Source organism: Meriones unguiculatus, chromosome 1, assembly GCF_030254825.1.
Source record: "Meriones unguiculatus strain TT.TT164.6M chromosome 1, Bangor_MerUng_6.1, whole genome shotgun sequence".
NCBI lineage: Eukaryota > Metazoa > Chordata > Mammalia > Rodentia > Muridae > Meriones > Meriones unguiculatus.
Window position 1 is genome coordinate 144822623 of NC_083349.1, and position 23790 is coordinate 144846412.

Here is a 23790-nt window from a genome sequence, read left to right on the forward strand (position 1 = left end):
GGTCCCCACTGCTGAGGCTCTGCTTCCCAGCCATGCCACAGTGTTCTCTTAAGAAACTCAGATATCCCTGGTAGCTTTCTTTGAGTGACAGGGCCTGTACTCCCACCCACCCACCTCCATTGCTGAGGCAGATGCCCATCCCATGGCAGGCTTCCCTGTATAAGATGGAAGTATGCCTGTCTCCTGGATCTGTCTGAGACCTGGCTAAATGAAGTCGCCTGTGAAAAGTCCTTAGCCATGCTTGCAATCCCAGTGCTTGGGGGCCCCAGGGCACAAGGGTCATGAGTTCAGGGTTGGCCTGGGCTTTCTACGATCTCCTTCTTTTAAGGAAGGGGAAGAAACCCACAAGTGAGTGAGTTCTGAAGACTGAAAAGCCACCACCACTGTCTCTCCAGCTGTGTCCCTGATGGCAGAAAGCCAGCTACTTCTCTGGTTACCTCATGTCACTTATCCCTGAGACTGGATGGCTCTTTCAGAGAGGTTGCTGGGGTCGTTTGTCCAGTCTTGGCAAGACAAAGATCAGAATGTGGTTTTTAGTCTGAATTGTCACCTCGATGGGTCCAGTCCAGCACAGGCTTCTTTGGAACAAACACAAACACCCTGCTCTTGCCTTCCTCTCTGACACCCACCTCACTTGTCAGCCTGCCTCACTTGGTGCACAGCAGGTTGAACTTGAGCTGAGTGGACACTCCTGAGGCTGCCCCACAGCGCCCTTTCAGAGCGCGCCTGCCCGCACTGTGCCTCTCCTACCCTTTAGTGCAGAGCATCTCCTCACAGCAAGCGCTCACCAAGCTCTGGCACCAGTCGTCTTTTCCACCTAAGATTTGTTTCTGTGTGTTTACTGGTTTTTCAAGACAGGATTTTTCTGTTTAGCCCTACCTATCCTGTGTAGCCTGAAACCAGGCTGGCCTTGAACTCAGAGATCCAGTTGCGCTGCCTCCCTACTGCTAAAATTAAAGGCGTGGGCCACCACTGCAGCCTCGCAGATGGATTGATGTTATGTGTATGTGTCTGAATGTATGTATGTACACCGAGTTTGTGTAGGTGCCCTTAAAGGCCAGAACAGGATGGTGGGGCCCTTGGAGCTGGAGTTGCATATTGTTTGGGCTGCCTGTTCCAGGTGCTGGGAACCAAAGCCAGGTGCTCTGCAAGAACAGCAAGTGCTGTTGACCGCCGCTGAGCTCTCTCTAACCCTGCCTCTCTGTTCCTTATCCTTAAATAAATACAGGTACATACTAATTACTATGCCCGCTTTCATGCTGCTCACCAGTTTCTCCTTTAACCCCATGTTCTAAGTCTGGTCACACCTTCATGTTTGCTATAAGCTTCAGGCAGTAAAGCTGGGTGGGTACCCAGCTATTCTACCCCAACAACACTGGCCTGGCTTACAAACTGCCCATGTGGCTGCTTACCTGGCATCTTAGTCTCATTCTGTCACCTGCTTCTTCATCCTTGTGACTCTCTCCCTCTGGTCCCCACCTGAGGCCCTCTCACTGGACTCAGAAGTTCCACCTTCCTCTTCTGCCCAGCTATTGGCTATTCATCTCTTTATATAACCAATCAGAAGGTGAAGGAGAACAGTGTTAACAAAATACAGTTGTAGAAGATACCTCATAATAATGACAATACTGAAGCCTGGCCTGTAATCAAATCCTCCTAGATACAGAAATCTGCATTTGAATACACAGTACACAAAGACTTTACTCCAACTTGAGTCAGCTCTGGTAGGCCAGAGCTTCATCTGAGTCCCATCTTGAATGTGACAACCACTGCCCCTTCTGTGAGGGCTCCCAGGGAAGGTTTGTTCTCTCCTTTAGGCTCTGGGTGTGGCCCTGTTGTCTGAGGAGTGTGGTTAGCTGTGTTTCAGGAGGGAAGAACCTGGGAGTTGGGAGAGGGGTTCAAAACAGCTGTGTGCCTTAAAGCAAGGTTCTTGAGCTCTCTAAACTTTGTCTTTTCATGGGGTTGAAGTAAGCGTTCATTTTTCCATTAAATTGAAATGAGCAGAATGCAGAGGCACATACATGTAATTCCAGCACTCAAGAGGCAGAGGCTGCAATTTCAAGCCAGTTGGGGAGAGGGGATGGGCGGGGGAGGACTTAATGAGACTGTCTCAAAGATCATAACCTTTCAAAAATTAGTTAGTTAGTATATATGAGTTCCTATCTGCATGTACACCTGCACACCAAAAGAGGGCATCAGATCCCATTATAGATGGTTGTGAGCCACTATGTGGATGCTGGGAATTGAACTCGGGACCTCTGGAGGAGCAGACAGTGCTCTTAACCACTGACCCATCTTTTCAGCCACCTGAATGCTGGGATTAAAGGCATGTGCCACCACTGCCTGATTATGACCTTTGGGGAAGGCAGGGTCAGGTACATCTCTGAGTTCAAGGCCATCCTGGTCTACAGAACCTGGTCTACATCCTGGTCTACAGAACGGGTTCTAGGGCAGCCAGGGCTATAAAGTGAGACTCTCTCAAAAACACACAAAAAAAGCTCTTTTAATTAAAAAATTATTTCTTTGTGTTGTTTTGAGGGGTGGCACTTGTACCAGGGCACAGATGTGGAATTAGAGGAGAGCTGGCTCCCTCCTTCCACCATGTGGCTCCAGGGATCTAACTCAAGCCTTTGGGCTTGATGTCAGACCAACCAGAAAGTGAGTGTTAATGAGGTCAAGTGGGGCTGTGGGTACATGTGGAGTTTTCTTTTCGTTTTGTTTGTTTGTTTTCGAGACAGGGTTTCTCGAGTAGCCTTGGCTGTCCTGGACTGGCTTTGTAAACCAGGCTGGCCAAAAACTCACATGGAGCCGCCTGCCTCTGCCCACCTGGGTGCTGGGATCACAGGCGTGCGCCATCACAGCCAGCTAGTGGGGTTTTCTTGACTGTCACTTGAGATAGAATGGAAGGTCCACTCTGAGTGTGGACACCACGGTTTCATGGACTGAGCTCTGACCTGTGCAAGGGAGAGAAAGCTAGCTGACAGCATAGGGTATGTTCATCTCCTCTGGCTTCGACATCATGGCGTGTGGTATGACTGCTTGTCTCAAGCCTGTGCCTTTGCTGCAGGGAGGGGCTGTAGCCTGTAACTGAGGCCAAATACCCTCCAAGGTGGTTTTTGTGACAAAAAAATGAAACTAAAGCACCGCTGAGTTAAATGCCAGCCCTAAGCCTAGCCCTGTGCTGGCATTGCTGAGGCCTGGTGGTGGACTTCCCAGCTAGGCTGGCCAGTAGTAAGTAGTAAGGCTTTTGCAAACAAACGCCTTGAGCTGTGTGTGTTTCTGTGGCTGCCTGAGAGCCCAGCGATTTGTACTGGGCTGTGCTCGCCTTGTGTGTACTGCCCAATGACTTGGAGCTCTGTTGTGCTGCTGTTGAGGGGGAGGAAGGGATTGAGGGCCCTGCCAGGTAGCAGGCAAGGGCTGTGGAGTCTGAGCCTGCTCCTTTGCCCACAGCCCAAAACGTGACGGTGGATGAGGTGATCAGTGCCTACAGGCAGGCCTGCCAGAAGCTGAACTGCCGACAAATCCCCAAGCTCCTCCGGCAGCTGCAGGTATGGGGGGTATGTGCAGTGTGAGCCTGTGTGTTTAGGGAGCCCTGGGGCCTGCCCAGCCTTCTCCACAGCCAGGGCCTGAGCAAGAACAGCTGCAAAAGTCCTTCGTTCAGCTGTGAAATTAGCAACAGTCCAGAATCACATGAACTGATAACTACCAGGTTTGTTAGCTCCAAAGAATTTCTGTCCCCAGAGAAAAGTCATCTCAATTCCTTAACTCCAAAATTCATTCCTGCTGTGTGAGTTATGAGCCAAGTGTTACCCTGGGCTCTGAGGCAGAACAAAACAGAAAAACTCAAGTCTGGCCTTCACAGGAGACTCCATGCTGTTCAGGAAGTTAGAACACAAGCCAACACTGCCTGTCTCCCAGTGCTTAAAGAGTGGAGGCAGGAGGATAAAGTTCAAGGTCATTATCAGCTCTTTAATGAGTCTGAGGCCATGTAAGACTGTCTCCAAAACCAGAAGACTGGCAAGAGCTGGCAAGAGGGCTCAGTGTTAAATGTGCTTGCTGTCCACCTGACTACCTGAGTTTGATCAGCTGGAACCCACATGCTAGTTACAAGTAGAGGACTAAATTTTTTACATGTGCACAGTGGTGTGTGCAGCGCGCACACATGCACACACATGGAAAAAAGGGCTTAACTATAGACAGGCAAAGCAAAATTGACTTCTCATTTCTCCCCTTTCCCTCACTTCCCAGGGGGGCTGCTGGCTCAGGAGTGCAGGCGCCAGGAGCACCCTGAGTTAGTGCACACGCTCTGCCCTGCAGCCTCCCTGCTTTCCTCTGGTCAGCCCTTGCATTACCTCTACAGAGGACCCTTGCATTGCCCAGGGTTTTGTTCTCCCTGTGGTCCTGAGCTGTTGACAAAGCAGGGCCTTGCTACTTCCAGGGAAAGAGCTTGTCAGTGTGCCTCTGAGGCAAGGGTGAGGGCTGACCAGCCCTGCACTTTACTGGCCGAGTATGTTGTCAAACTAGCTCAAGCCTCTGTCCTGGGTCATTGTCCCAGTGCTCGACCCTTGGGTGACAGTGAAGCCCCAAAACTGGGAGCTGTTGTGTGTGTGGAGGGCCCCATAGGGAGGGGATGGGAAAGCACTAGAGCCAGCACCACAGTGTGACTGTCAGCCTGTCGTCTGTCTGTCTTAGCCCCTTGGTACAGACTTCCCCATGTCCAGACACCTCCTCAGTAATGCTGGGTGCCCTCAGCCTCACTGAAGAGCTGCAGTGAGGGGCTGCAGCTGCTGGGCTCCAGTGTGCCTATATGCACAGAACCAGCCCTGATTGTCTCCTGGACCTTTGTCCAGCTGCACCACCCAATCCCATTCCAGATGCCATCTCACTGCAGGGCATGGCAGAGCCGTTTGAGCCTTGGCTGCCCCACTGTCAGGCCACCCCAGTTATGGGATCTCTTACCTTCCTTGACCAGCCCCACCTTGCTTTCTTAGGAGTTCACGGACCTGGAGCAACGCATCAACTGCCTGGACCTAAAAGGTGTGTGTCCCCCGGGATAGCAGGGGTGGCCAAGGGTTCCGTGGCTTCTGCAGGAGACAGGCTGGTGGGGGTGTGGACTCTGCACGTAAAGGTGCCCACCCTTTCCCAGGGGAGAAGCTCGACTATAAGACCTGTGAGGCTCTGGAGGAGGTCTTTAAGAGGCTGCAGTTCAAGGTTGTGGACCTGGAGCAGACCAGCTTGGATGAAGACGTAAGTGGCCACTGCCACCGGGGTCTTGGGCCCTCTTGAGGCTTGGATGGGGAGAAGACAAGGGCAGGACCTCATGAAGACCAGAGCAAGTGACGATGTGTCGAGGGTGGGCCTGAAACCCTGACGGTGAGGCCTGGGGAGCTGGGCTGGGGGCTGGTGTGGCCACCAAGTGGTCCTAACTAGTACCCTGCGAGGCTGACAGACATGTGGAGATCACAGCCTCTGAGGGCCGAGTGTGCTTGTGTAGCTTGCAGAGGGGTCGTGCAGGGTACCTGTCATTCCGAGGCTGCTGCCTGCCCAGCGCCCTCCTCTGGCACAGCCCATGAGTTTTCCTTGGCCACCTGCTGTGAGGCCAAGCCCATGTGTGCCTGTCCCCAGGGTGCCTCAGCCCTCTTTGACATGATTGAGTACTATGAGTCGGCCACCCACCTCAACATCTCTTTCAACAAGCACATTGGCACCCGGGGCTGGCAGGCTGCTGCCCACATGATGCGCAAGGTGGGTACCTCCCGGGCTGGTAGACAACGATGTGGGGAGGGTCCTACCTCAGGCCTGTCTCTCCTGCCCTCCTACAAGGCAATGTGTCCTCCTTGCTCCTCCCTAGCATGCATGATCCTTGTACAGTGGCCTTGGCACCAGCCCGGTTTACTCATCAGACCTCATAACAGGAGTCAGGCCTCAGGGCATAAACCCAGATGCTGGCCTGACTGCCAAGTGGCCCACCCATTCCCTGCCTTGTCCCCACAGACCAGCTGCCTACAGTACCTAGATGCCCGCAACACACCCCTGCTGGACCACTCGGCGCCCTTTGTGGCCCGTGCCCTGCGCATCCGCAGCAGCCTGACAGTGCTGCACCTGGAAAATGCCAGCCTGTCTGGGCGGCCCCTCATGCTGCTGGGTAAGTGTATGTTCATGCGGCCTGCTGCCGGCCAGGTGAGCCATGACGCAAGCTGGCCATTACTCTCCCACCCCCAGCCACAGCCCTGAAGATGAACATGAACCTGCGGGAGCTCTACTTGGCGGACAACAAGCTCAACGGCCTGCAGGACTCCGCCCAGCTAGGCAACCTGCTCAAGTTCAACTGCTCCCTACAGATCCTCGACCTGCGCAACAACCACGTGCTGGACTCAGGTGCGTGCCCCCTGGGGCCGTCCACACCTTCACCAGAGCCTTCTGTGCCAGCCCCGTGCTGGGGGGCCGGAGGGGTTGGACACGAGTGTACTGTCTCCCACGCTTACAGCTGGCGGGGGCCCGATGGCAGTGACAGCCCTGACAGGAGCCCACGCAGGACAGGGTCAGAGGTCAGGCCAGAGCCTAGTGCTCGCTGATGCAGCATGAGCAGAGGTGCTCACACTGACCACCCACCTCCCCTAGGTCTCGCCTACATCTGTGAGGGTCTCAAGGAGCAGAGGAAGGGTCTCGTGACCCTGGTGCTGTGGAACAACCAGCTCACACACACAGGCATGGCTTTCTTGGGCATGGCGCTGGTGAGTCCAGGGGCCTTGTTCATTGGACCCATTCCGGCTCCAACACATGTTTAATTGTTTATTACATTTATTTATTTTTGTGTGTATGTGTACGTGCTCACATATGGAGGTCAGAGGACAGCTTGTAGAAATCAGTTTTCTCCTCCCACCACATATAAATATTTCAGGTATCGGGGCTGGAGAGATGGCTCAGTGGTTAAGAGCACTGTCTGCTCTTACAAAGGACCTAGATTCAGTTACCAGCACCCACATGGCAGCTCACAACTGTCTGTAATTCCTATTCCAAGGGATCTGACACCTTCACACTAATGCACATAAAATAAAGTTAGTTAGTTAACTAACCAATTAATTAATTAAAATATTAGGAAAAAAACTTTAAAAAAAATCAGGTATCAAATTTTGCTATCTTGCCAGCCTTGGGCCCTATTTCTTTTACTCTTTCTTTTTCTTTTTGTTCTTTTTATTCTTTTGGTTTTGTTTTGCTTTGAGTCACAGTTTCTGTGTGTAGCCCTGGCTATCCTGGAACTCTCTGTAGACCAGGCGGTCCTCGAACTCTGGCATCTACCTGCTTCTGCTCCCAAGTGCTGGGACTAGAGGTGTGCACCACCACTGCCCAGTTGGACCCCATTTCTTTAATTTCCTTTTTGTAATGGACTGTGTAGGACAGTGCTTTGCACAAACTGAATATGTTAGCCTAAAACGTTAATATTTCTGTAATCAGTGAGTTTTTAGTCTTTTTATTATTACATAATATATATAAAGTAATTCCAGCTGGTGCAGACACTCTCAGGGGAGGGAGACACTTGTGTGCCCAGTGCCCAGCCTCTGACAAGAAGGCTGTCTTCAAAGCCATTCCAAGAGGGGCCCTGGTGAGGCAGGGAGCCAAGCTGTGGGTGTGGGGGCCACCTGGACTCTGGTGGGGAGTGGGCATTGGGGAGACTCAGCATGGGAAGCATTTGAGTTTCCGGGGCCTGTGGTGGCATTGTGCTGAGAGGTGAAAGTGAGGAAAAAGGACGCGTTTCCTGACATACCTTTCTGGCCTTTTCTCCACCGATGGCTCCTCCTCATCACCTTCCCTGCCCCTTCCAGCCGCACACACAGAGTCTGGAGACACTGAACCTGGGCCACAACCCCATTGGGAATGAGGGTGTGCGCAACCTCAAGAACGGGCTCATCAGCAACCGGAGTGTGCTGCGCCTGGGCCTGGCCTCAACCAAGCTCACGTGCGAGGGTAGGATGTGGGCCAGGCGTGCAGGGGCCAGCGGGGCTCAGCAGGGCGGCCGGCCACTGGCCAGGCATGGGGCCCTTGGCCAGCCCCTGCGGTCCCCCTCCCAGGCGCGGTGGCCGTGGCAGAGTTCATCGCCGAGAGCCCCCGCCTCCTGAGACTGGACCTCCGGGAGAACGAGATCAAGACGGGCGGGCTCATGGCACTGTCCTTGGCCCTCAAGGTGAACCACTCCCTGCTCCGCCTGGACCTGGACCGAGAGCCCAAAAAGGAGGCGGTGAGGGCGCTTGCTTTGTACCAGTGCTGTCCTGGGCTGGGGTGGGCCGGGTGGGCTGGGGTAGGCCGGGTGGGCAGAGGCCACACAGAGCCCTAGCCAGACCGGGTCCCACAGGTGAAGAGCTTCATTGAGACGCAGAAGGCACTGCTGGCCGAGATCCAGAACGGCTGCAAGCGCAACTTTGTGCTGGTGCGAGAGCGCGAGGAGAAGCTGCAGCTGTCGGCCTCCATGCCGGAGATCACCATCACCGCGCCCCAGCCCCTGGAAGAGCCTGGGGACCTGCCAGCCATGGGGGCACAAAATGGGGGCCCAAGCCCTGGGCCTGGCCCTGACTCAGACTCGGACTCAGACTCCGACGGGGAGGAGCAGGAGGAAGAGGAAGAGGACCAACAGGACCAGCAGAAGGATGGGGGTGGCGCTGACCAGAGTCCCTCAGCCCCCTGCCCTGCCCTGGTACCCTCCATGGACTCCCTAGGCCCTGGGGACAAGAGCCCCCCAGGCAGCCCCTCCTCCCCCACTGAGCAGCGTATTTCTGTCTCCAGCCCAGGCCGAGGCCACAAGGTGTTTGTGGTGACCCGGGTGGAGAGTCCACCTGAGAGGCCAGAGCCTCCCATTCCTCCCACCTTTGTCTCCTCTCCTTCACCCTCTCCTCCCTCCCCACCTGCCTCTCCACCATCTCAGACCATGGACATCCAGGACCCAGAATCATCAGAGGCTCAGCCCCAGCCGGAGCCATCTCAGGCAGGGCAGCCACTGCCCAATGGCCTGAAGCCTGAGTTTGCCCTCGCACTGCCCCCAGAGCCATCCCCAGGCCTGGAGGCTAAGGGGGGCAGCTGCAGCCTGGAGCACGGTAAGAAGAGGGAGAGGCAGGGGAGAGGCTCCCCAGAAAGCCCTGTCTGTGGGTGGGCTCCAGCCTTGCGCTCTCGAGGATGGCCCGTAAAGGGATAGGAAAGAGGAGTTGGTCTTGGGTCTCACCCTGGGCCCCAGATTTGCCCCTGGGGTGGGGACTGTGGTCTGGAGGGACAAGGCCGTGCCCCCACCTGCCTCTAAGGGAGCTGCCCCCTACTGCCTACAGCACTGCACCGCTCCCAGGGTGCCAGCAAGCTGGAGGAACTCCTTCTAGAGGCCAGTCAGGAGGCCCCGCGGGACACACTGTGACACTAAGTAGGTGCCGGCTGTGGGGACTGGGGACAGAGCTGGGCAGCCTGCTCTGACCAGCCTCCACCTCTGCTCCCCTAGTTCTTTTGTTCCAGCCAGTCTGATGAGCTGAAGCCATCCCCAAGGATCTGCTGACTCCTGCCTAGTCCCCCGGGGAGCCAGGCGAGGTGTCCCAGACCTCACTACAGCAACACTACAACCACAAGGGGCACGGGGCTGGGAGTAGCTTCCCGGACTTGTCCGCCGCTCCCCAGGTTGGGGCTGGGGAGGACTGGAGGAAAAGGATGCGAGGAGCTTTCCAGGGTCACCGGCCACAAGGCTGCTCTGGTCCTGGAGGGTCCAGTGACCAGCCTGCCCTGGGAGGGATAGGAGTCAGGGCAGATACAAAATGGCCCCCTGGTCCCTCTCAGGACCTGGCTGGTGAGCATGGTGGTGGAGTTTGCCAGCGCGTGTTGGGTGGGGCCATTGAGAAGGAACAGAGCTTTCTTTTCTTAAGTGCAATAAAATCTATCAGGGAGCTGGGCATGCAGCGGTGGGGTTCTGGGACCCTGCTGCCCGGGCCACTGAGGCTGCGCCCTGGCAGGCACTACAACAGTGGGCAGTGGGTGGGTGTGGGTGTGGGTGAGGGTGGGCTGGGCTGGGCCACTCCTGTTGGTGCAGCTGTCACACCTTTTCTAATAAACGGGAGCTGGGTTCACTACCTGCCTCTGCTTTGTGCTGGGGGAGAGCGGGCGAGAGGGATGGGTGCCAGTGGTCCCCAAAGGAAACCCAGAAGGCTGGACAGACCTCCCCCCACCACTCACACCTCTCCACCCTCTGCTCCATCCACACCTGCAGCAGTACACCTCGGCTGCTTGCTCTGGTCCCCTCGAGGCCTGGAGGTCCCCACTTCTGGGGGACGCTGTCTAAGGGCTCAGATGGCAGGTCCATGTGTTGAGGGTGCACAAGGCCTGTGAGCCAGCTGCTCTGTCACCAGCATGTACCCACCCGTGGGGGAGGGGAAGCTTGGCTCGGCAGCAGGGAGCTTGCTCGGTAAGGCCTTAGGTCGCAAGCACTACAAAGAAAAACTGGGAGAAGCATTTATGGGAACGCCTGGCTGCCACCTCGAGGTGTCCTTGCCCATCAGTGTCATAAACCTGGGAGTCTTCTGCACCCCACCATTGTGTCTATCAGCAGCATCTGTTTTGTCTTTAACAATTTTTAGGTGCATAGATATGGGTGTACAAATTAGTGTGTGAATGTGGTGCGTACCCGCCATGGCACACTCACGGAGACCAGAGGAGAACCTCGGGTATTTGCTCTTTACCGCCTGGCTTGAGTCAGGAACTCTTAGACCAGGCTAGCTGGCCCATGAACTTGTATGGAGAGTCTCCTGTCTGTGTTCCAGTGTCTTCCAGAACTACAGGTGCTAAACTGGCTTTCACATGGGAGCTGGGATGTGAACTTGGGTCTTCAGGCTTTTTTTTTTTTTAATTCACTGAGCTGTCTACCTTAGGCAACACTGGATACTTGTTTGGGAGTGGGGCTTGAGGAAGCCATACACAGCAGCCAGTGCCAACCAAGGTGCCATCTGCTGCATCCCATCCCTTCAGTATGCAGGAGACACCAGTACTGTCTGTGCCTGAGCTCCAAGATGCATCCTTTCTTCAGGGCCATGGGAGAGGGGGTTGAGGGAGCCTCACCAGGCAACACTGTTTCCAGTCCCTTCGGGGGAAGGCTGAGGATTCCTGGGCTTCCTGCCTTCTGGCTGGTGGGGGTCCTGATAGTCCCCAAACACCTCAGGGCCCAGCAGAGTCCCCTCTGGGCTCCTCTTCGTCCTGGTGGTGTCTCTTAACGTGGCTTGAGAAACCCTTCGCCACTGCTGCAGGGTTGGGTGTCCACCTGGGAGAAATGATGAGGGCCTAAGCTTGTGACCTGCTGGGAAGTATTCTTCCAGACAACGGTGTGAAGATGAGTCCCTTTGGATGGCCCCAAATCAACGTGACCGGGCATTTACAAAGGGGCAGTTGGCCAGGGGCCATGGCTCAGTGGTACAGCACTTAGCAAGCGTGCTCTGGTTTCACCCTTAGCACCTCCATAAATACATGCGCACACAGCTGCTTGTACACCTGTAGTCCCAGTTGCTCAGGAGGCTGGAACGAGGCTCACTGGAACCCAGGGTCTCCAGCGCAGGCTGGGAAACACAGCAAGGTCCTGCCTCTTATCACCACAGATGGTGGCAACAGGATTGGAGTGACAAGCCACAGGCCAGCAAAGTTCTCTCATGTTCTGAGAACCTCCATATGTAGGAGACAACATCCAGCAGCCATAGCCGCTCGTGGTGTCTCTGTTGGCAGCAGTCTTTCGGAGCAGAGGGGTCAGCTCTGTAGGGGACCTGGGGTTGCTGGAGGTAGAGGCAATACTCTGGCCACATAACTTCTTCCTCAGAACACTCAGCCACCTGTCCATCTTTGTTTTGTGTTGAAACGAGGTTTCTCTGTGTAGCCCTGGCTGTCGTGGAACTCACTGTGTAGACCAGGTTTGCCTTAAACTCACAGAGATCTGCCTGCCTCTGCCTCCCGAGTGCTGGGGTTAAAGTTGTGCGCTGCCAGACTGCTGGTTTGGTTGTTTTGAAGCTGTGCCCAGTCAGAGTGGTCAGGCACAGGAAAGTCCCTAGTCAGACCTGGGGTTCAGCATGGAGGTGGCGTCTACCGCGGGACTCCTGGACGCCACCACTACCAGCTTATGCTAGCTGTCACCCTGAGGCAGACAAGCATGCCCGGTCCCAGGACTGAGGGTCTATCAGCTCAGCTCACTGCAGCAGCAGGAGAGGTACACATGGCACTTGGACTTCCTTCTGGGTGGTGACAGCCAGCTCCTTGGGCCCTGTGAGTTCCTACCAAAGCCCTGTGGTATGTGGGGACTAAGTCCTGACATCCTGCTTGGGTTTGGCAGACACACAGCCAGAGTCTTAAGACAGAGTAGGCCAGCTGTGGTGAGACATGAGGAGGTGGAGGCGGGAGCGTTGGGAGCCTGTTTCAGCCTCTGAGGTCAGTCTTGGCTACGCTGCCCAAAACAGCCCAGGGGGGCCCCCAGCAGGCACTGCAGTGGCCATGCTCCTCCATCTCCCCTGTATGATGTCTTGGCTGATCCTGGGATACACCTATCCCAGCCTCAACCGTGATGAAGAAGCAAACCCAACTTGGCAGAAGGGAAGGGAGACATCTGGGCCCCGCCCCAAGGACCAGACCCCAAAGTCATGAGGGTCTGTCACTACTGAAGCTTCACCCTCCAGGGATATGCTCTGCCTTGCTGTAAAATTGTTTTGTTGTTGCTTTTGTTTTAGTCTATGTGTAGGGTTTCTCTGTGTAGCCCTGGCTGTCCTGAACTCACTTTGTAGACCAGGCTGGCCTCAAACTGACGAAGTGCCTCTGCCTCCCCAAGTGCTGGGATTAAAGTGATATGCCACCATGCCCAGCGGCCTGGTTATTCTGAAACTCATTAAATAGACCAGACTGGCCTTGAATTCACAGACATCCTCCTCCCTCTGCCTCCCAGGTTTTAAAGGTTTATTGTTTATATGCATGAGTGTTTACCAGCACACATGCAGGAGCCCACAGAGGCTGGGAGAGGCCGTCAGATCCACTGGGTCTGTGTTGGGTCAGGTTGCTGCCAGAGCAGTAAGCACTCACCACCCCGGGGCCATTCCCTCAACCCGCCTGAAGGGTTGGGCCCATCCCTGATGTCTGGGTGGGGGTACTATCACCCTGGTTGGAGGACTTGGTCCCTGGTGAATGGCTGCTGATTTCAGGCAGCTGGTCTTGAAATAATGCCATTCACCAATAATACAGAGAGCCAACAGGAACTTCCTAATCGTATTTTTAATCGTGTGCGTGTGGGTTTATTCATGTGAAAGCAGTGGGTGACCACAGGGGCCAAAAGAGAGCGTGGAGAGCACAGGATTTCCTGGAGCTGAAGTTAGAGGCATTTGGCACCTCCTGAGCTGGGTTTTGGGAATCAGAGATGGATCCTGTGCAAGGGCAGCAAGGGCTCCTAACCACCATCAGCCATCCCCACGGCGCGCTTCTGTGTGTGTGCATTTGTGGAGGTCAGAGGACAGCTTGTGGGAACCCGTTCTCTTTCTACTCTGTGAGTCCTAGGGGCCTAATTCTGGTTGTCAGACCTGGAAGAAAACTCCTTTATGGGCTGACTGACCTTGGAACCATCTTTTAAAATATATTTGTTTTCTCTTCTTCCTCCTCCTCCTCTGGTAGAATCTCACTATGTAGCTCTGGCTAGCTTGGAACTCACTCTGTAAGCCAGGCTGACTTGGAAATCTGTCTGCCTCTGCTTCCTTCTGGAGTCCTGGAATGAAAGGTTTGAGCTGCCATCCCAGCACTATGAAACTCCAAACATGAACTTAGGCACACCAAGGCTAAAAGATACATTTCCTGGCAGTTATAGGAACCGTCTGACCTGTGAATCAGTCATTAGAGACCAAGGCAGTATGTGATAGGCTTAAACCTGAGACCTAAGGAACAGGAAAGCCAATAACAGCAACTAACAAACCTGACAGTGGATGACTTTGGAGAGTTCTTGGTGGGTGAGGGGTACTGTCTTCAGGGTCCTAGCTCAGAAGTCACTGGTTTGGTCATGGGTATAACTCAGCAGTAGGGCCTAGAATTCCCCAGTGAGGGTCTGGGGGGTGTGGTTCAGTGGTAGAACACCTGCCTAGAATCCCCTAGTGAGGGGCTGGGGTGTGGCTCAGTGGTAGAGCCCCTGCCCAGAACCCCCCAGTGAGGGGCTGGGGTGTGGCTCAGTGGTAGAGCCCCTGCCTAGAACCCCCCAGTGAGGGGCTGGGGTGTGGCTCAATGGTAGAGCCCCTGCCTAGAATCCCCCAATGAGGGGCTGGGGGTGTGGCTCAGTGGTAGAGCTCCTGCTTAGAATCTCCCAGTGAGGGGCTGGAGTATGGCTCAGTGGTAGAGCTCCTGCCTAGAATCCCCCAGTGAGGGGCTGGGGTGTGGCTCAGTGCTAGAGCCCCTGCCTAGAATCCCCCAGTGAGGGGCTGGGGGCATGGCTCTGTAGCAGAATGCTGGTCTAGAGGCAGCAGATTATTAAATCCACAGCACCACAAAACAGGAAGACATACCCTTGATCTCAGGTCTCTAATTTAGTACTGAGCTCTGTTGCTCCTTCCACACCACACAACAGTGAGTGAATGAGGGACCCTGGTCTGAGCATGTGATTGTATGTTTGACTCTTGGAGACTCAGGCACCACCCACAGGAGTGACACCCACCCTGGTCTCTGACCATGCTAGCCGGGAAGGGCCGGCCCTGCCACAGTTGGTACCATCCTGCCTGGCTTTGCCCTGACTCTGCATTCCCCTTATGTCCCAATCCTTGTTCCTCACCCTCCCTGCTGGTGAGGTGGCTACACAGTCAGTGCGCAGCCCCAGCCTGCGGCTCTGGAGTGACTAGTAAAACAAGTCACTTCAACTCTTCAACAGTTCATCTTGGACAGTTACCTGCCTATCTGGGGAAGACAGTGCTACTCCCACCCATGTGGCCGAGGAGGCCTAATTAACACCCATGCTGAGGGGTGGAGCCACCTGGTGAGGTCACAGGCACCGCCCTGGGAAATGCCAGCTCCTGCCCTGCCCACAGAGGGCAGGCTAGGGTGTGGAGACAAAGGCCCAGGATCCCCTGAGGCCTGGGTGCTCCCCTCTGCCTGAGTCAACTTGGCGTCTGTCCTTCATCTCCTCTGCCCCCGCAGCCTCACCCATCACCCCCGCAAGCCTCCTACCACCCGGGATGCCAGCTTCAGTTGCCAGGATGCAGTCCGGAGGCCTGGCTCTCTGAGGAAGAAGTGGGTGGGGCAGGTGGCATCCTCACCTAGCCAGCAATCCAGGACATGAAAGCCGGGGCCGGCTTTCCTCAGCTGCCTTTATGGCTTTTTTGACTGCGTGTTCCTCACTGCGCCCTCCGTCCACTCGGGCACTGCTGTGGCAGCTGCCCACTCCAGGAGGCTACCCCCTCCCGCCCTGTGGCTTCCAGGGTCCTCAGGGTGTATGGGCTCAGCTGTGCCCTTCCAGCTTCATCAGGGTAGGCGGGAAGCTGCTGTCAGCTGGGGCTCTCCACCCCACACCCAGCCTCTACAGCCCTGAAATGAAAGGACCTAGGCCAGCGGCCTTGGCTTTCCCCCGCGGGTCCGTGCCCGGGTGTGCTGCGCCCCTACTGTGTCCCGGCCCATGGCCCCCCTGGGACATCCCGGCCGCGTTACTGGCTCCGGGGCTGGCCTGGGGCTCCTCCCGGGATGGGGACTTGGGTGGGCTGGGCGGCTTGAGCGCGCTGACGGCCCGGATGAGGCCCATGCGGCGGCGGATGGAATGGTCCAGGTTGACCGTGCAGCGCAGCAGACTCTGCGCCTCGGCCACGGTGAAGGGGAAATCAGTGCCCAGGAAGCGCTCGAAAAGCTCGGGGTCGCCGTCCAGGTCCAGCACGTTCTGCAGGGCCTTGGTCATGGTGTGCAGCTCGCGACTGTTGTCGCAGAAGACGTCCCAGAGGCGCGCGCGGCCCTCGGGCGCGCCCCCCGCCTGCTGCCGGTCCTCTAGGCACTGCAGCACCCAGCTGAGGCGGCAGGGCCACTGGTTGGCGAGAACGACCCAGGCCACGGCGTGGCGCGGCGTAGGCCCCACGCGGTCGGGCTGCTGCTGCTGCTGCTGCTGCAGCAGGCGCACGGTGATGGGCACCGTGTTGACGATGCGCCGCATGGACACCACGTTGTCGGGCACGTACTCGTACAGGCAGTCGTGCTCGTCGTGCAGGCAGCCCAGCGCCTCCTGGATGCGCCGCGCCGCCTCCGCGTCCACGCGCCCCTGCGCGCGCCCGGCCTCCGCGCTCGTCTCCACCGCCAGCAGCTGCGCGCCCTCGCCCGAGCCCCCGGGGCCCTGCGGCGTCGGCGGAAGCTGGACCGAGAGCTCCCGGAAGAGCAGGTCGTCGCGGCTGCGCACCGCGTCGTGGAGGAACCGCAGCTTGGTGCGGCGGCCCATGACCGGCACGGAGAAGGGCAGCGTGACGGTGCGGTTGAGGAACAGGTAGCCGTTGTCCGCGGTGCCCTTCATGTTGCCCGCGCTCTCCAGGCACGCAGCTAGGATGCTGGGGTCCACCACCAGGATGAAGATGAAGGGCGCGTGGCTGTCGGACAGCAGGGTGTTGATGGCGTTCAGCACGCCCACCACGCGCTCCGGGTAGCACGTGTCCAGCCCGGTGACCTCGAGGACCACGCGCAGCCGGCGGCGCTGGTAGATCTCCAGGAAGCACAGGAAGTCGGTGAGCAGCTCCACTTCCTTCTTCACCTCGCACATGAAGCCCAGCTGGCTGCCGAACTTCTCCCGCGACACCAGGCGCTCGATCTTCTTGCGCTGGCTCACGAACAGGTGCTTGCCCACGGAGTACACGGCCATGAGCAGCCCGGAGCCCGACAGCGTGGTGGCCGCGCCGCCCAGCGCCTTGAGCATGCCGCGGCCCGCGTGGCCCGGCGCGTGGCCCCCCAGCGACAGGTAGAGCAGCCCCACGCCCAGGCAGAGCGCGGCCAGCAGCGCCAGCAGCGCCAGGCACACGCGGCGGCGGCAGTGCCACTCGCGGTGGCAGGAGCCCTCGCGCGGGCCCCCGGGCTTGTTGCCCAGCACCGAGTACACGCTGAAGGGCAGCGCGCCGTAGTGGCGGCGGATGCCCTCGCACAGCGTGGTCACCAGCCCCGCCCACAGCTTGTCGGTGCCCGCGTACTGCCAGGCGCTGAAGCGGATGAACAGGAAGCGCACGTTCCTGCGCCGCAGGTGCAGCTCGGTGATCACCGGCTGCAGGAACACCAGGAACCACAGCAGCTGCGGGACGCCCCAGCCGCGCACGCGCCGCGGCCGCCACTGCACGCGCTGCAGCTCCTCGCTCTCGCGCTGCGCCGCCTCCTGCTGCATCAGCGCTGGGAGAGGGGAGAGGGCGAGTCAATGGCCTTGGCCCGAGGGGAGGGGCTGGGGCACTTGGGCCAAAGGGGAGGCCTGGAGGTCAGGACCGGGATAGGGACCTCCCTGGAGCGGGGATTGAGAGGGCGGTAGAGAGAGCCAGGACCAGTGAGACATGCCCCCTTGACACGTGGCCCCTCAGGGATGGATGGATGGATAAATAGATGAATAAAATGCCTGTGTAAAAGAATGTGGATGGGGGCTGGAGAGATGGCTCAGTGGTTAAGAGCACTGTCTGCTCTTCCTAAAGGACCCGGGTTCAATTCCCAGCACCCACACGGCTGCTCACAACTGTCTGTAACACCCATTCCAAGGGATCTGACACCTTCATACTAATGCACATAAAATAAAATTAAAGAAATTGTTTAAAAAAAAAACCAAGAGTATGGCTGGATAGATGAATGAATGAATGAATGAAGTGCGGAGGTACAAGATGAATGGATCGGTGGATGAATGAGTAAATGAATGAAATGTCCGGGGAACAAGATGAATGAGAGTATGAATGAATGAAACGTGGGAAGAGAAGGACGCTCTCTGGCTGACTGCCCCTCCTCCAGGGCGTCTGTCAGGGCAGGCAGGTGTTATTGGTGTCACTGAGGACAGATTCATGTGTCCTAGGGAGGGCAGGCTGTTGTCTTGGCCGTCCCTGGATCCCCCAAACACCAAGGGGGTGCTGGCCTGGTGGAAACTGAACAGTGGGTGGCGAGTACTCTGGGACAGGATGTGAGGCCAGGGATGAGTGAGTGGGCCCGTCACCTCGCCCGTGACTTAGCCGAGGGCTGGGACTCAGGAACATCCTTCTCTAGACCCTGACCTTTTCTCCACTGCAGACTTATAACAGCAGCAGAAATGAAGAGTCAGCAGGGGCTGAACTCTGGCCATGACTGAGGGCCGCCCGGGCTGCCTGCCCTGCCCAGCCAGTGTGTCTTCCAGGAAGCTTCTTCAGAGTGGGTTTGGTGGGGAGGGAGGTGGCAGGGAGAGGGCGTGACTGGGAGAAGAGGGCAGGGACGGGACACCGTGCTTCCTGTCCCCCGCCCACTGTGGACACATGAAGATACTCACTCATGATTTTGTCCAACATCATGTGAAGACGGCAGCCGAAGGGAGCGTAGAAACCCACCGTCACGGGGACGGGCACGTGGCACAAAGTTTTAGCCAGACAGCTGCAGTAGACATCATCTTCTGTCAGGATGTCTGGGGGCGGGAAGGGGGAACTCAGTCAGTGAGGCTGGTCGGCTCACGCCCACCCTCCTCCCGTGTGCCCCCAGGCCCCCCGCTCTGCTCTGCTGCCAACGGCCTCCTCCATGGATCCCAAGGCGACTCAGGTCAAGCTCTTCCATGGATGGCCTCTGCCCTTTCTAGGCCCTGGGCCTTCACTGTCCCAGCCCCAGCCCAGAGGCTTACGGAATCCGGTTATCTTGACTCTAGATCCCTAGGCCTGCTCAGCCCCTAACATGCCTGTGGTCCTCGTAGGAAAACTGCACGGGCCTTTCTTGGCATACGAGACCCTCAGCTGCTAAGACACCCTCATACCCTCAAAAGCCCCACATGCTCCCCAGCTCTGCTCAGTTCCTCGCAGGGAGTTAGGAACTGAGGCCTGTGAGCCACTTGTCCCTTCTCGTGACAAGATGCTAGGGTACGTGGAGGGTAAAGAGGCTGACTCAGTGCCCCTGTATCCAGTGGCCACTTGGGATTCAAGTTCCCTGTCCCAGAGGGCCTCTGACACAAGCACCATAATGTCTGCTCTGCAAGGGGCACCCTGTCCCCTGAGAATTGCTTCTTGGACTTAGATTAGGGTGTCCAGAAGGTGGGGACCAATCATGGAAGTTGGGACGGCCTCATGGGATGAAAGCCAGGAGGAAGTTTAGGAGAAGGTGAGCTGAGGTGACGGCAGCTGGGGCAGGCCTCACCCCCAGCCATGCCTAATCAATGGGTGACTTCACTTTACTAAGCCTCTCTTTTTCTGAGTGTGAAATGGGCATCCGGGCCCTAGGCTCCCTGCCCAGCCTTTCTGTGAGTCCTCATTACCTGTTGCTCTACTTTCAGACCTAGGTCCTGAAAGATCTGTGTGTCCCCACACAGCTACCACCGCCCCTGAGCCTGGGTCCCTCCTGCTGGACTCCATAGCTATCTGCCTCCTGGGGCCCATCTCTGAGGGCCACCCCAAGCCCAAGCTTGTCTCTCCTTGGCTGTCCCTGAAGCAGGCCACCTCAGAGCCTGTGCTCAATGTGACCCCGGATCTGGGTTGTACCCCAATAAGGCCCGATATGGCCCCATTACAAGCCCAGGGCCCCCTTTCCTGCCTGTCTTATTTGTCCTTAATGAGGTGTCACCTAGTGGTCCTAGCTGTCTCCCTAAGGCCTGCTGTTCCAGGTGACCACATCCCCGCACCTCTGGAGCCCTCCCTTCCCCCACCCACCCCCTAGCTCTTCTTTAACCTCCACTCTCGACCTGTGTCCCCCTCACCAGAGCTGGCCAACAAGCTGCCCCAGGTCCTCATCACCCCCGTCCCCCGCCTCTTGTCCTCCCTGGCCTTGTGGGCCAGTGGAGGGAGGACTAAGAAGAGAGAAAGCGGAGGCAGGGCACCAGCAAAGAGGCAGGGGCAGAGGCACGGAGCACAGGCCTGGCCTGGAAGTCAGGGACCCAAGGGTTAGGATATGCCCCTCCTGACAGGGGCCAGAGCTGTGTGTGGAGTGAGGACAGGCCCAAGGCGCCAGCCAGGGAGCAGAGGCCCAGGCAGAAGCAAGGCAGATGGGGACACAGCCCCAGAAGGAAGGCCTAGGCTGAGCACCGGCGCTGTAGGAGGTGAAGGAGCCACAGGCTGCTGGCGCAGGCAGGGGCCGGGCCTCGGTAGGCTCGCTCGGCTCCAGGAGGGCGCCGGCTGCAGAGGGCAGGGCTGGGCCGCGGCTCGCTGCCGCTGATACTGCTGTGGGTGAGGAGGTGGCGTGCTGAGGGGCGCTGGCTGGTCCCATGTGGACAGCGGCGATCGCAGGTGAGCCCTTCTGGGCCCCGCGAACTGGCCCGAGTCGCTGCCGCTGCCGCAGCGGGCTGGGAGGGAGGGATGGGGGTTGTCGCTGCTGCTGCTGCCGCTGTCGCTGCGGAGTGAGGGGCTGGGGACACCGGCGACAGCCGCTGCCACCCCTGTGGCTACGGTAGGCCTGCTGCCAGTGAGCCTGGGGGGACAGCTGACAGGGCCCACAGTGAGGGGCCACCGGGTCCTGGTACCACTGACGACAGCATCCTGGAAGGAAGGAAGTGGGGTTGACTGGGACTGAGTCCCGGTCCCCCGGGGGACACTGGCTTCAACCAGGCTGTGCTGTTCTGTGAGGCCCAACTGGAGCATCCATGGGAGCCCCAGAGGCCACAGGGGCACGAAGGACCCAGGGCAGGGACGGGGCACAGCGTCCGTGCTTTCCAGGGAGGACAGAGAGGGGATACCACCAGATATTTGTGCGTCTTGGCACCCCAAACTCTGAGACTAATTTCCTGCATCCCTGTAGGGTCCCCTCTGATGATTGAGGATCTACTGGCTGGTCAGAAGTGGCCAGAGTAATACGTGGTGGCCATGGAGAAGAGACAGGCTGGGGCGGAGAAGGCAGGAGGGCCCTGAGCTACCAGACCCCAGGGAGTCTGTGACAGTGCTAACAGGAAGGCACTGCCCACCGCCCGCTCCCCTTGGCCATTGCGGGAACCTGAGCCGCTGTCACAGACATGCTCAATGGGGGCCGTCCCCTCCATCATCCGGCTCCTCAGGAGGCCGATCCCCACAGCACGGAAATTTTCAGAAGGGACTCCTCTGCTCCTCCCCTTACCTTTGGACTCTACAGAAGACCAGCATGGTGACCCCCACCTGAGTATCAGCTTTATGGGAAGCTGAGGCAGGAGCTTCAAGAGTTTGAGAGGTCAAGGCTAGTCTGGGCTATAGAGACCCTGTCTTAGCCCTGTTCAGTTAAGACCAGGCTCACTCTGTAGCCTAGGCTTGCCTGAAACTTAGAACAACCTTCCTGCCTCAGCCTGGAAAATGCTGGGACTACAGGCCCATGTCACAACTGGCTCTTGTGGCTTTTCTCCCTGGAGCCCGTTCCTTCTGTTGTACATAAACTCAGCACCCATCCACTGTCACCCACCTCTCCTGCCACAGCCACACCCTCAGAAATGAACCCTTACCTTTTTGGTGCCCCAACTGAGAATCCAAAAAATATTGTTCATTGGGGGTCCGGGCACTCTTGGTGAAGTGGACATTGTAGTTCTTCTGCATGGCGGGCCGTGACGTCCGTGGCCCGTTCCTAGATGGAAGGAGCAGTGTTCAGCGTGGTGGGGTCCCTGGCTTGTTTTAAGGTGAGCCCCGTGACCCTGGACAGGCAAAAGGCACAGTCTAGATTTGGAGGGGGGAGGCTTCCCTGGGTCACCAGGGGCACAGAAGCCAGAAGTTGGCATGGCCATGTGAGGGAAAGAGTGGCCAGATGCCTGGGGTTACTGTGGGGCCAGGTGGGGGCACAGAGCCTGTTGACAGGCCGCTCTAGGAGGCGGATACAGCCCGACCTGAGAAGGCATGAAGCAGAGTCAGACTGAAAGCTAAAAGCTGGGAACTGCCGGCAGGGAAACAGCACTCGGAAGACAGTCGTGGCCAGAAAGAGCGACACGGTGAGGCTTCTCTCACAGAGCAAAAGCATAAACAAATGTTGGGAACTAAACAGGGAGATGGGGGGGTCTGGAGGGAAAGTGAACTGGGTGGCCTTCTGCAGAGACACAGGCAGCCTGGGTGGAGGGGGAGCCGCGTGTTCCGAGGTTCCAAGAATGAGTCAAGGCTGAGCTAGGAAAGATGCTATCTGGCCCAGGACGATGAGAATCTGGGTGATTAGGGTTGGGGGCAGCCCGATGGTCCCCCGTACCACCCCCCCATCCCAGCCTGGGCTCCCAGTACCTACCTGGTGGTGGCCCGGCGGCCCCAGCTCCCTGCCCGTGGCCCCACGCAGGCCTGGCTGGAGCCCAGAGGTGCCCGCCCGGCCGGTTCTCCTGCGAGCGTCCCCGCCCTTTGGGCAGGTGCCTGGCCTGCTGCTGTCTAGGACTGGGTGCCCCTGACAGAATGAACCCGGGAAGGGGTGGAGAGCCGGCAGCAGTCCTCACACTAGGTTTCTGGGCACCTCTTCCGGGAGGGAGGAGACAGCATACCAGGCCGACAGTCTGCTCGCTCTCTGTGGCCCGGTTGTGTCACTGTGGGTCAGTGACTTCATCTCTCTGGGCCTTGGCTTCCTCATTGCTGAATGGGCCAGGTTAGCACCTGCTCTTTGAGGCTGTCAAACGGATGAGTCCACCCAGCCAGGGGCTGGCCCTTCAGTACGGCACCAGATGACCCATTTACGGGACTCTGGATGCCTCACCTAGAACCCTGGCCAGAGCATACACCAGGCAGTGGCTTCTGAGCCTGCGACAGTAGCCCCTTTATCATCACAGCCCACAGAGCTGTGGTAGCGCCCACTCCACAGATGAGAAAACTGAGGCCCGGAGACACAAAGACCCTTCGTTGCCCCAGACCCACACAGAGTGGGGAGGTCAAAGGAGGCAGTCACTTCCAGGGCTCTGCCCTGGGCCTAGCAGGCCAGGGTGGTGCTGAGCAAGGGGCGGGGGGATGGGGTGGGAGCTGCTTCCTGCCGTCAGGTACCTTCTCCCCACTGTGGCACCCCTTCTTTAGGGAGTGTCCCCTGGCTCCCTGGGAGGCGAGCCGTGGGGTGGCAGCTCCTGCTCGCTAAGCTTGTGCAGCAGAGAAGGGCAGAGATCCCGGCTGCGGGGTCCTGGGAAGGGTACAGGGTGGAGGTCGGCAGGGAGGCGCTCACTATGCGAACTGGGGAACAAGGAGTGTAGTTGTAGGGCATGGGGGAGGGGTGGACCAGGCTTCACAGAGGCCCCAGCTGATCCTGGCAGCACATACCTGAGTTCAAGGCCAGAGCTATACGTAATGAGACCTTGTCTTCTTAAGTCATTTGATGTGTATGGATGTTTTGTTTTCGTTTACGTGAGGTCAGAACAGGGCACCAGATGCCTGGAGCTGCAGTTATGGAGCTAGAGTGAAGCACTGTGTGGGGCTGGGTCAAATCTGTGTCCTCAGCAAGAGCAACAAGCGCTCTCAACTCCTGAACCATCTGTCCCACAGCGAGAATCCTTGTCTTAGGGGTGGGAGATTTGGAGTGATGGCTCAGTAGTTAGCAGTGCTCACTGATCTTACAGAAGACTGGATTCAGCACACACAGGCACAGGAAAATTAACAAAAGAGCCGGTGGCCCTTGGTCCCTCCACTCCGGGTCTCAGCCCCACCTCAGCTTGCCGTCCCCGGGCCTGGTGCTTACCCGAGCAGCAGTGGGCAGCAGAGCCCAGGCTCGGGTCCAAGGCAGCCCCCACAT

The 23790-nt window shown here is 57.6% G+C and overlaps 2 protein-coding genes across 3 annotated transcripts in view; one reads left to right on the forward strand and one right to left on the reverse strand.

Moving 5' to 3' along the window:
• The window catches only part of Ppp1r37 (protein phosphatase 1 regulatory subunit 37), a 30782-nt gene extending 20700 nt beyond the window's left edge, over positions 1-10082 (forward strand). For both annotated transcript variants that reach the window (XM_021642169.2, XM_060368374.1), the window contains exons 2-13: positions 3451-3548; positions 4992-5037; positions 5147-5247; positions 5626-5745; positions 5995-6145; positions 6223-6378; positions 6622-6734; positions 7824-7965; positions 8070-8236; positions 8351-9086; positions 9312-9400; positions 9476-10082. In XM_021642169.2, coding sequence (XP_021497844.1) covers positions 3451-3548; positions 4992-5037; positions 5147-5247; positions 5626-5745; positions 5995-6145; positions 6223-6378; positions 6622-6734; positions 7824-7965; positions 8070-8236; positions 8351-9086; positions 9312-9394 — 1913 coding nt within the window. In that variant the 3' untranslated portion in view covers positions 9395-9400; positions 9476-10082. The remainder of the gene's footprint in view (positions 1-3450; positions 3549-4991; positions 5038-5146; positions 5248-5625; positions 5746-5994; positions 6146-6222; positions 6379-6621; positions 6735-7823; positions 7966-8069; positions 8237-8350; positions 9087-9311; positions 9401-9475) is intronic.
• A 3157-nt stretch (positions 10083-13239) lies between these two features.
• On the reverse strand, positions 13240-22887 carry Nkpd1 (NTPase KAP family P-loop domain containing 1). Its single transcript, XM_021642125.2, is given in 6 exon segments — positions 13240-15604; positions 15606-17352; positions 18455-18586; positions 20184-20633; positions 21560-21678; positions 22321-22887. Coding segments are annotated over 5 exon segments (2475 nt in total). The 5' UTR covers positions 21651-21678; positions 22321-22887; the 3' UTR covers positions 13240-15549.
• Positions 22888-23790: the final 903 nt, after the last annotated feature.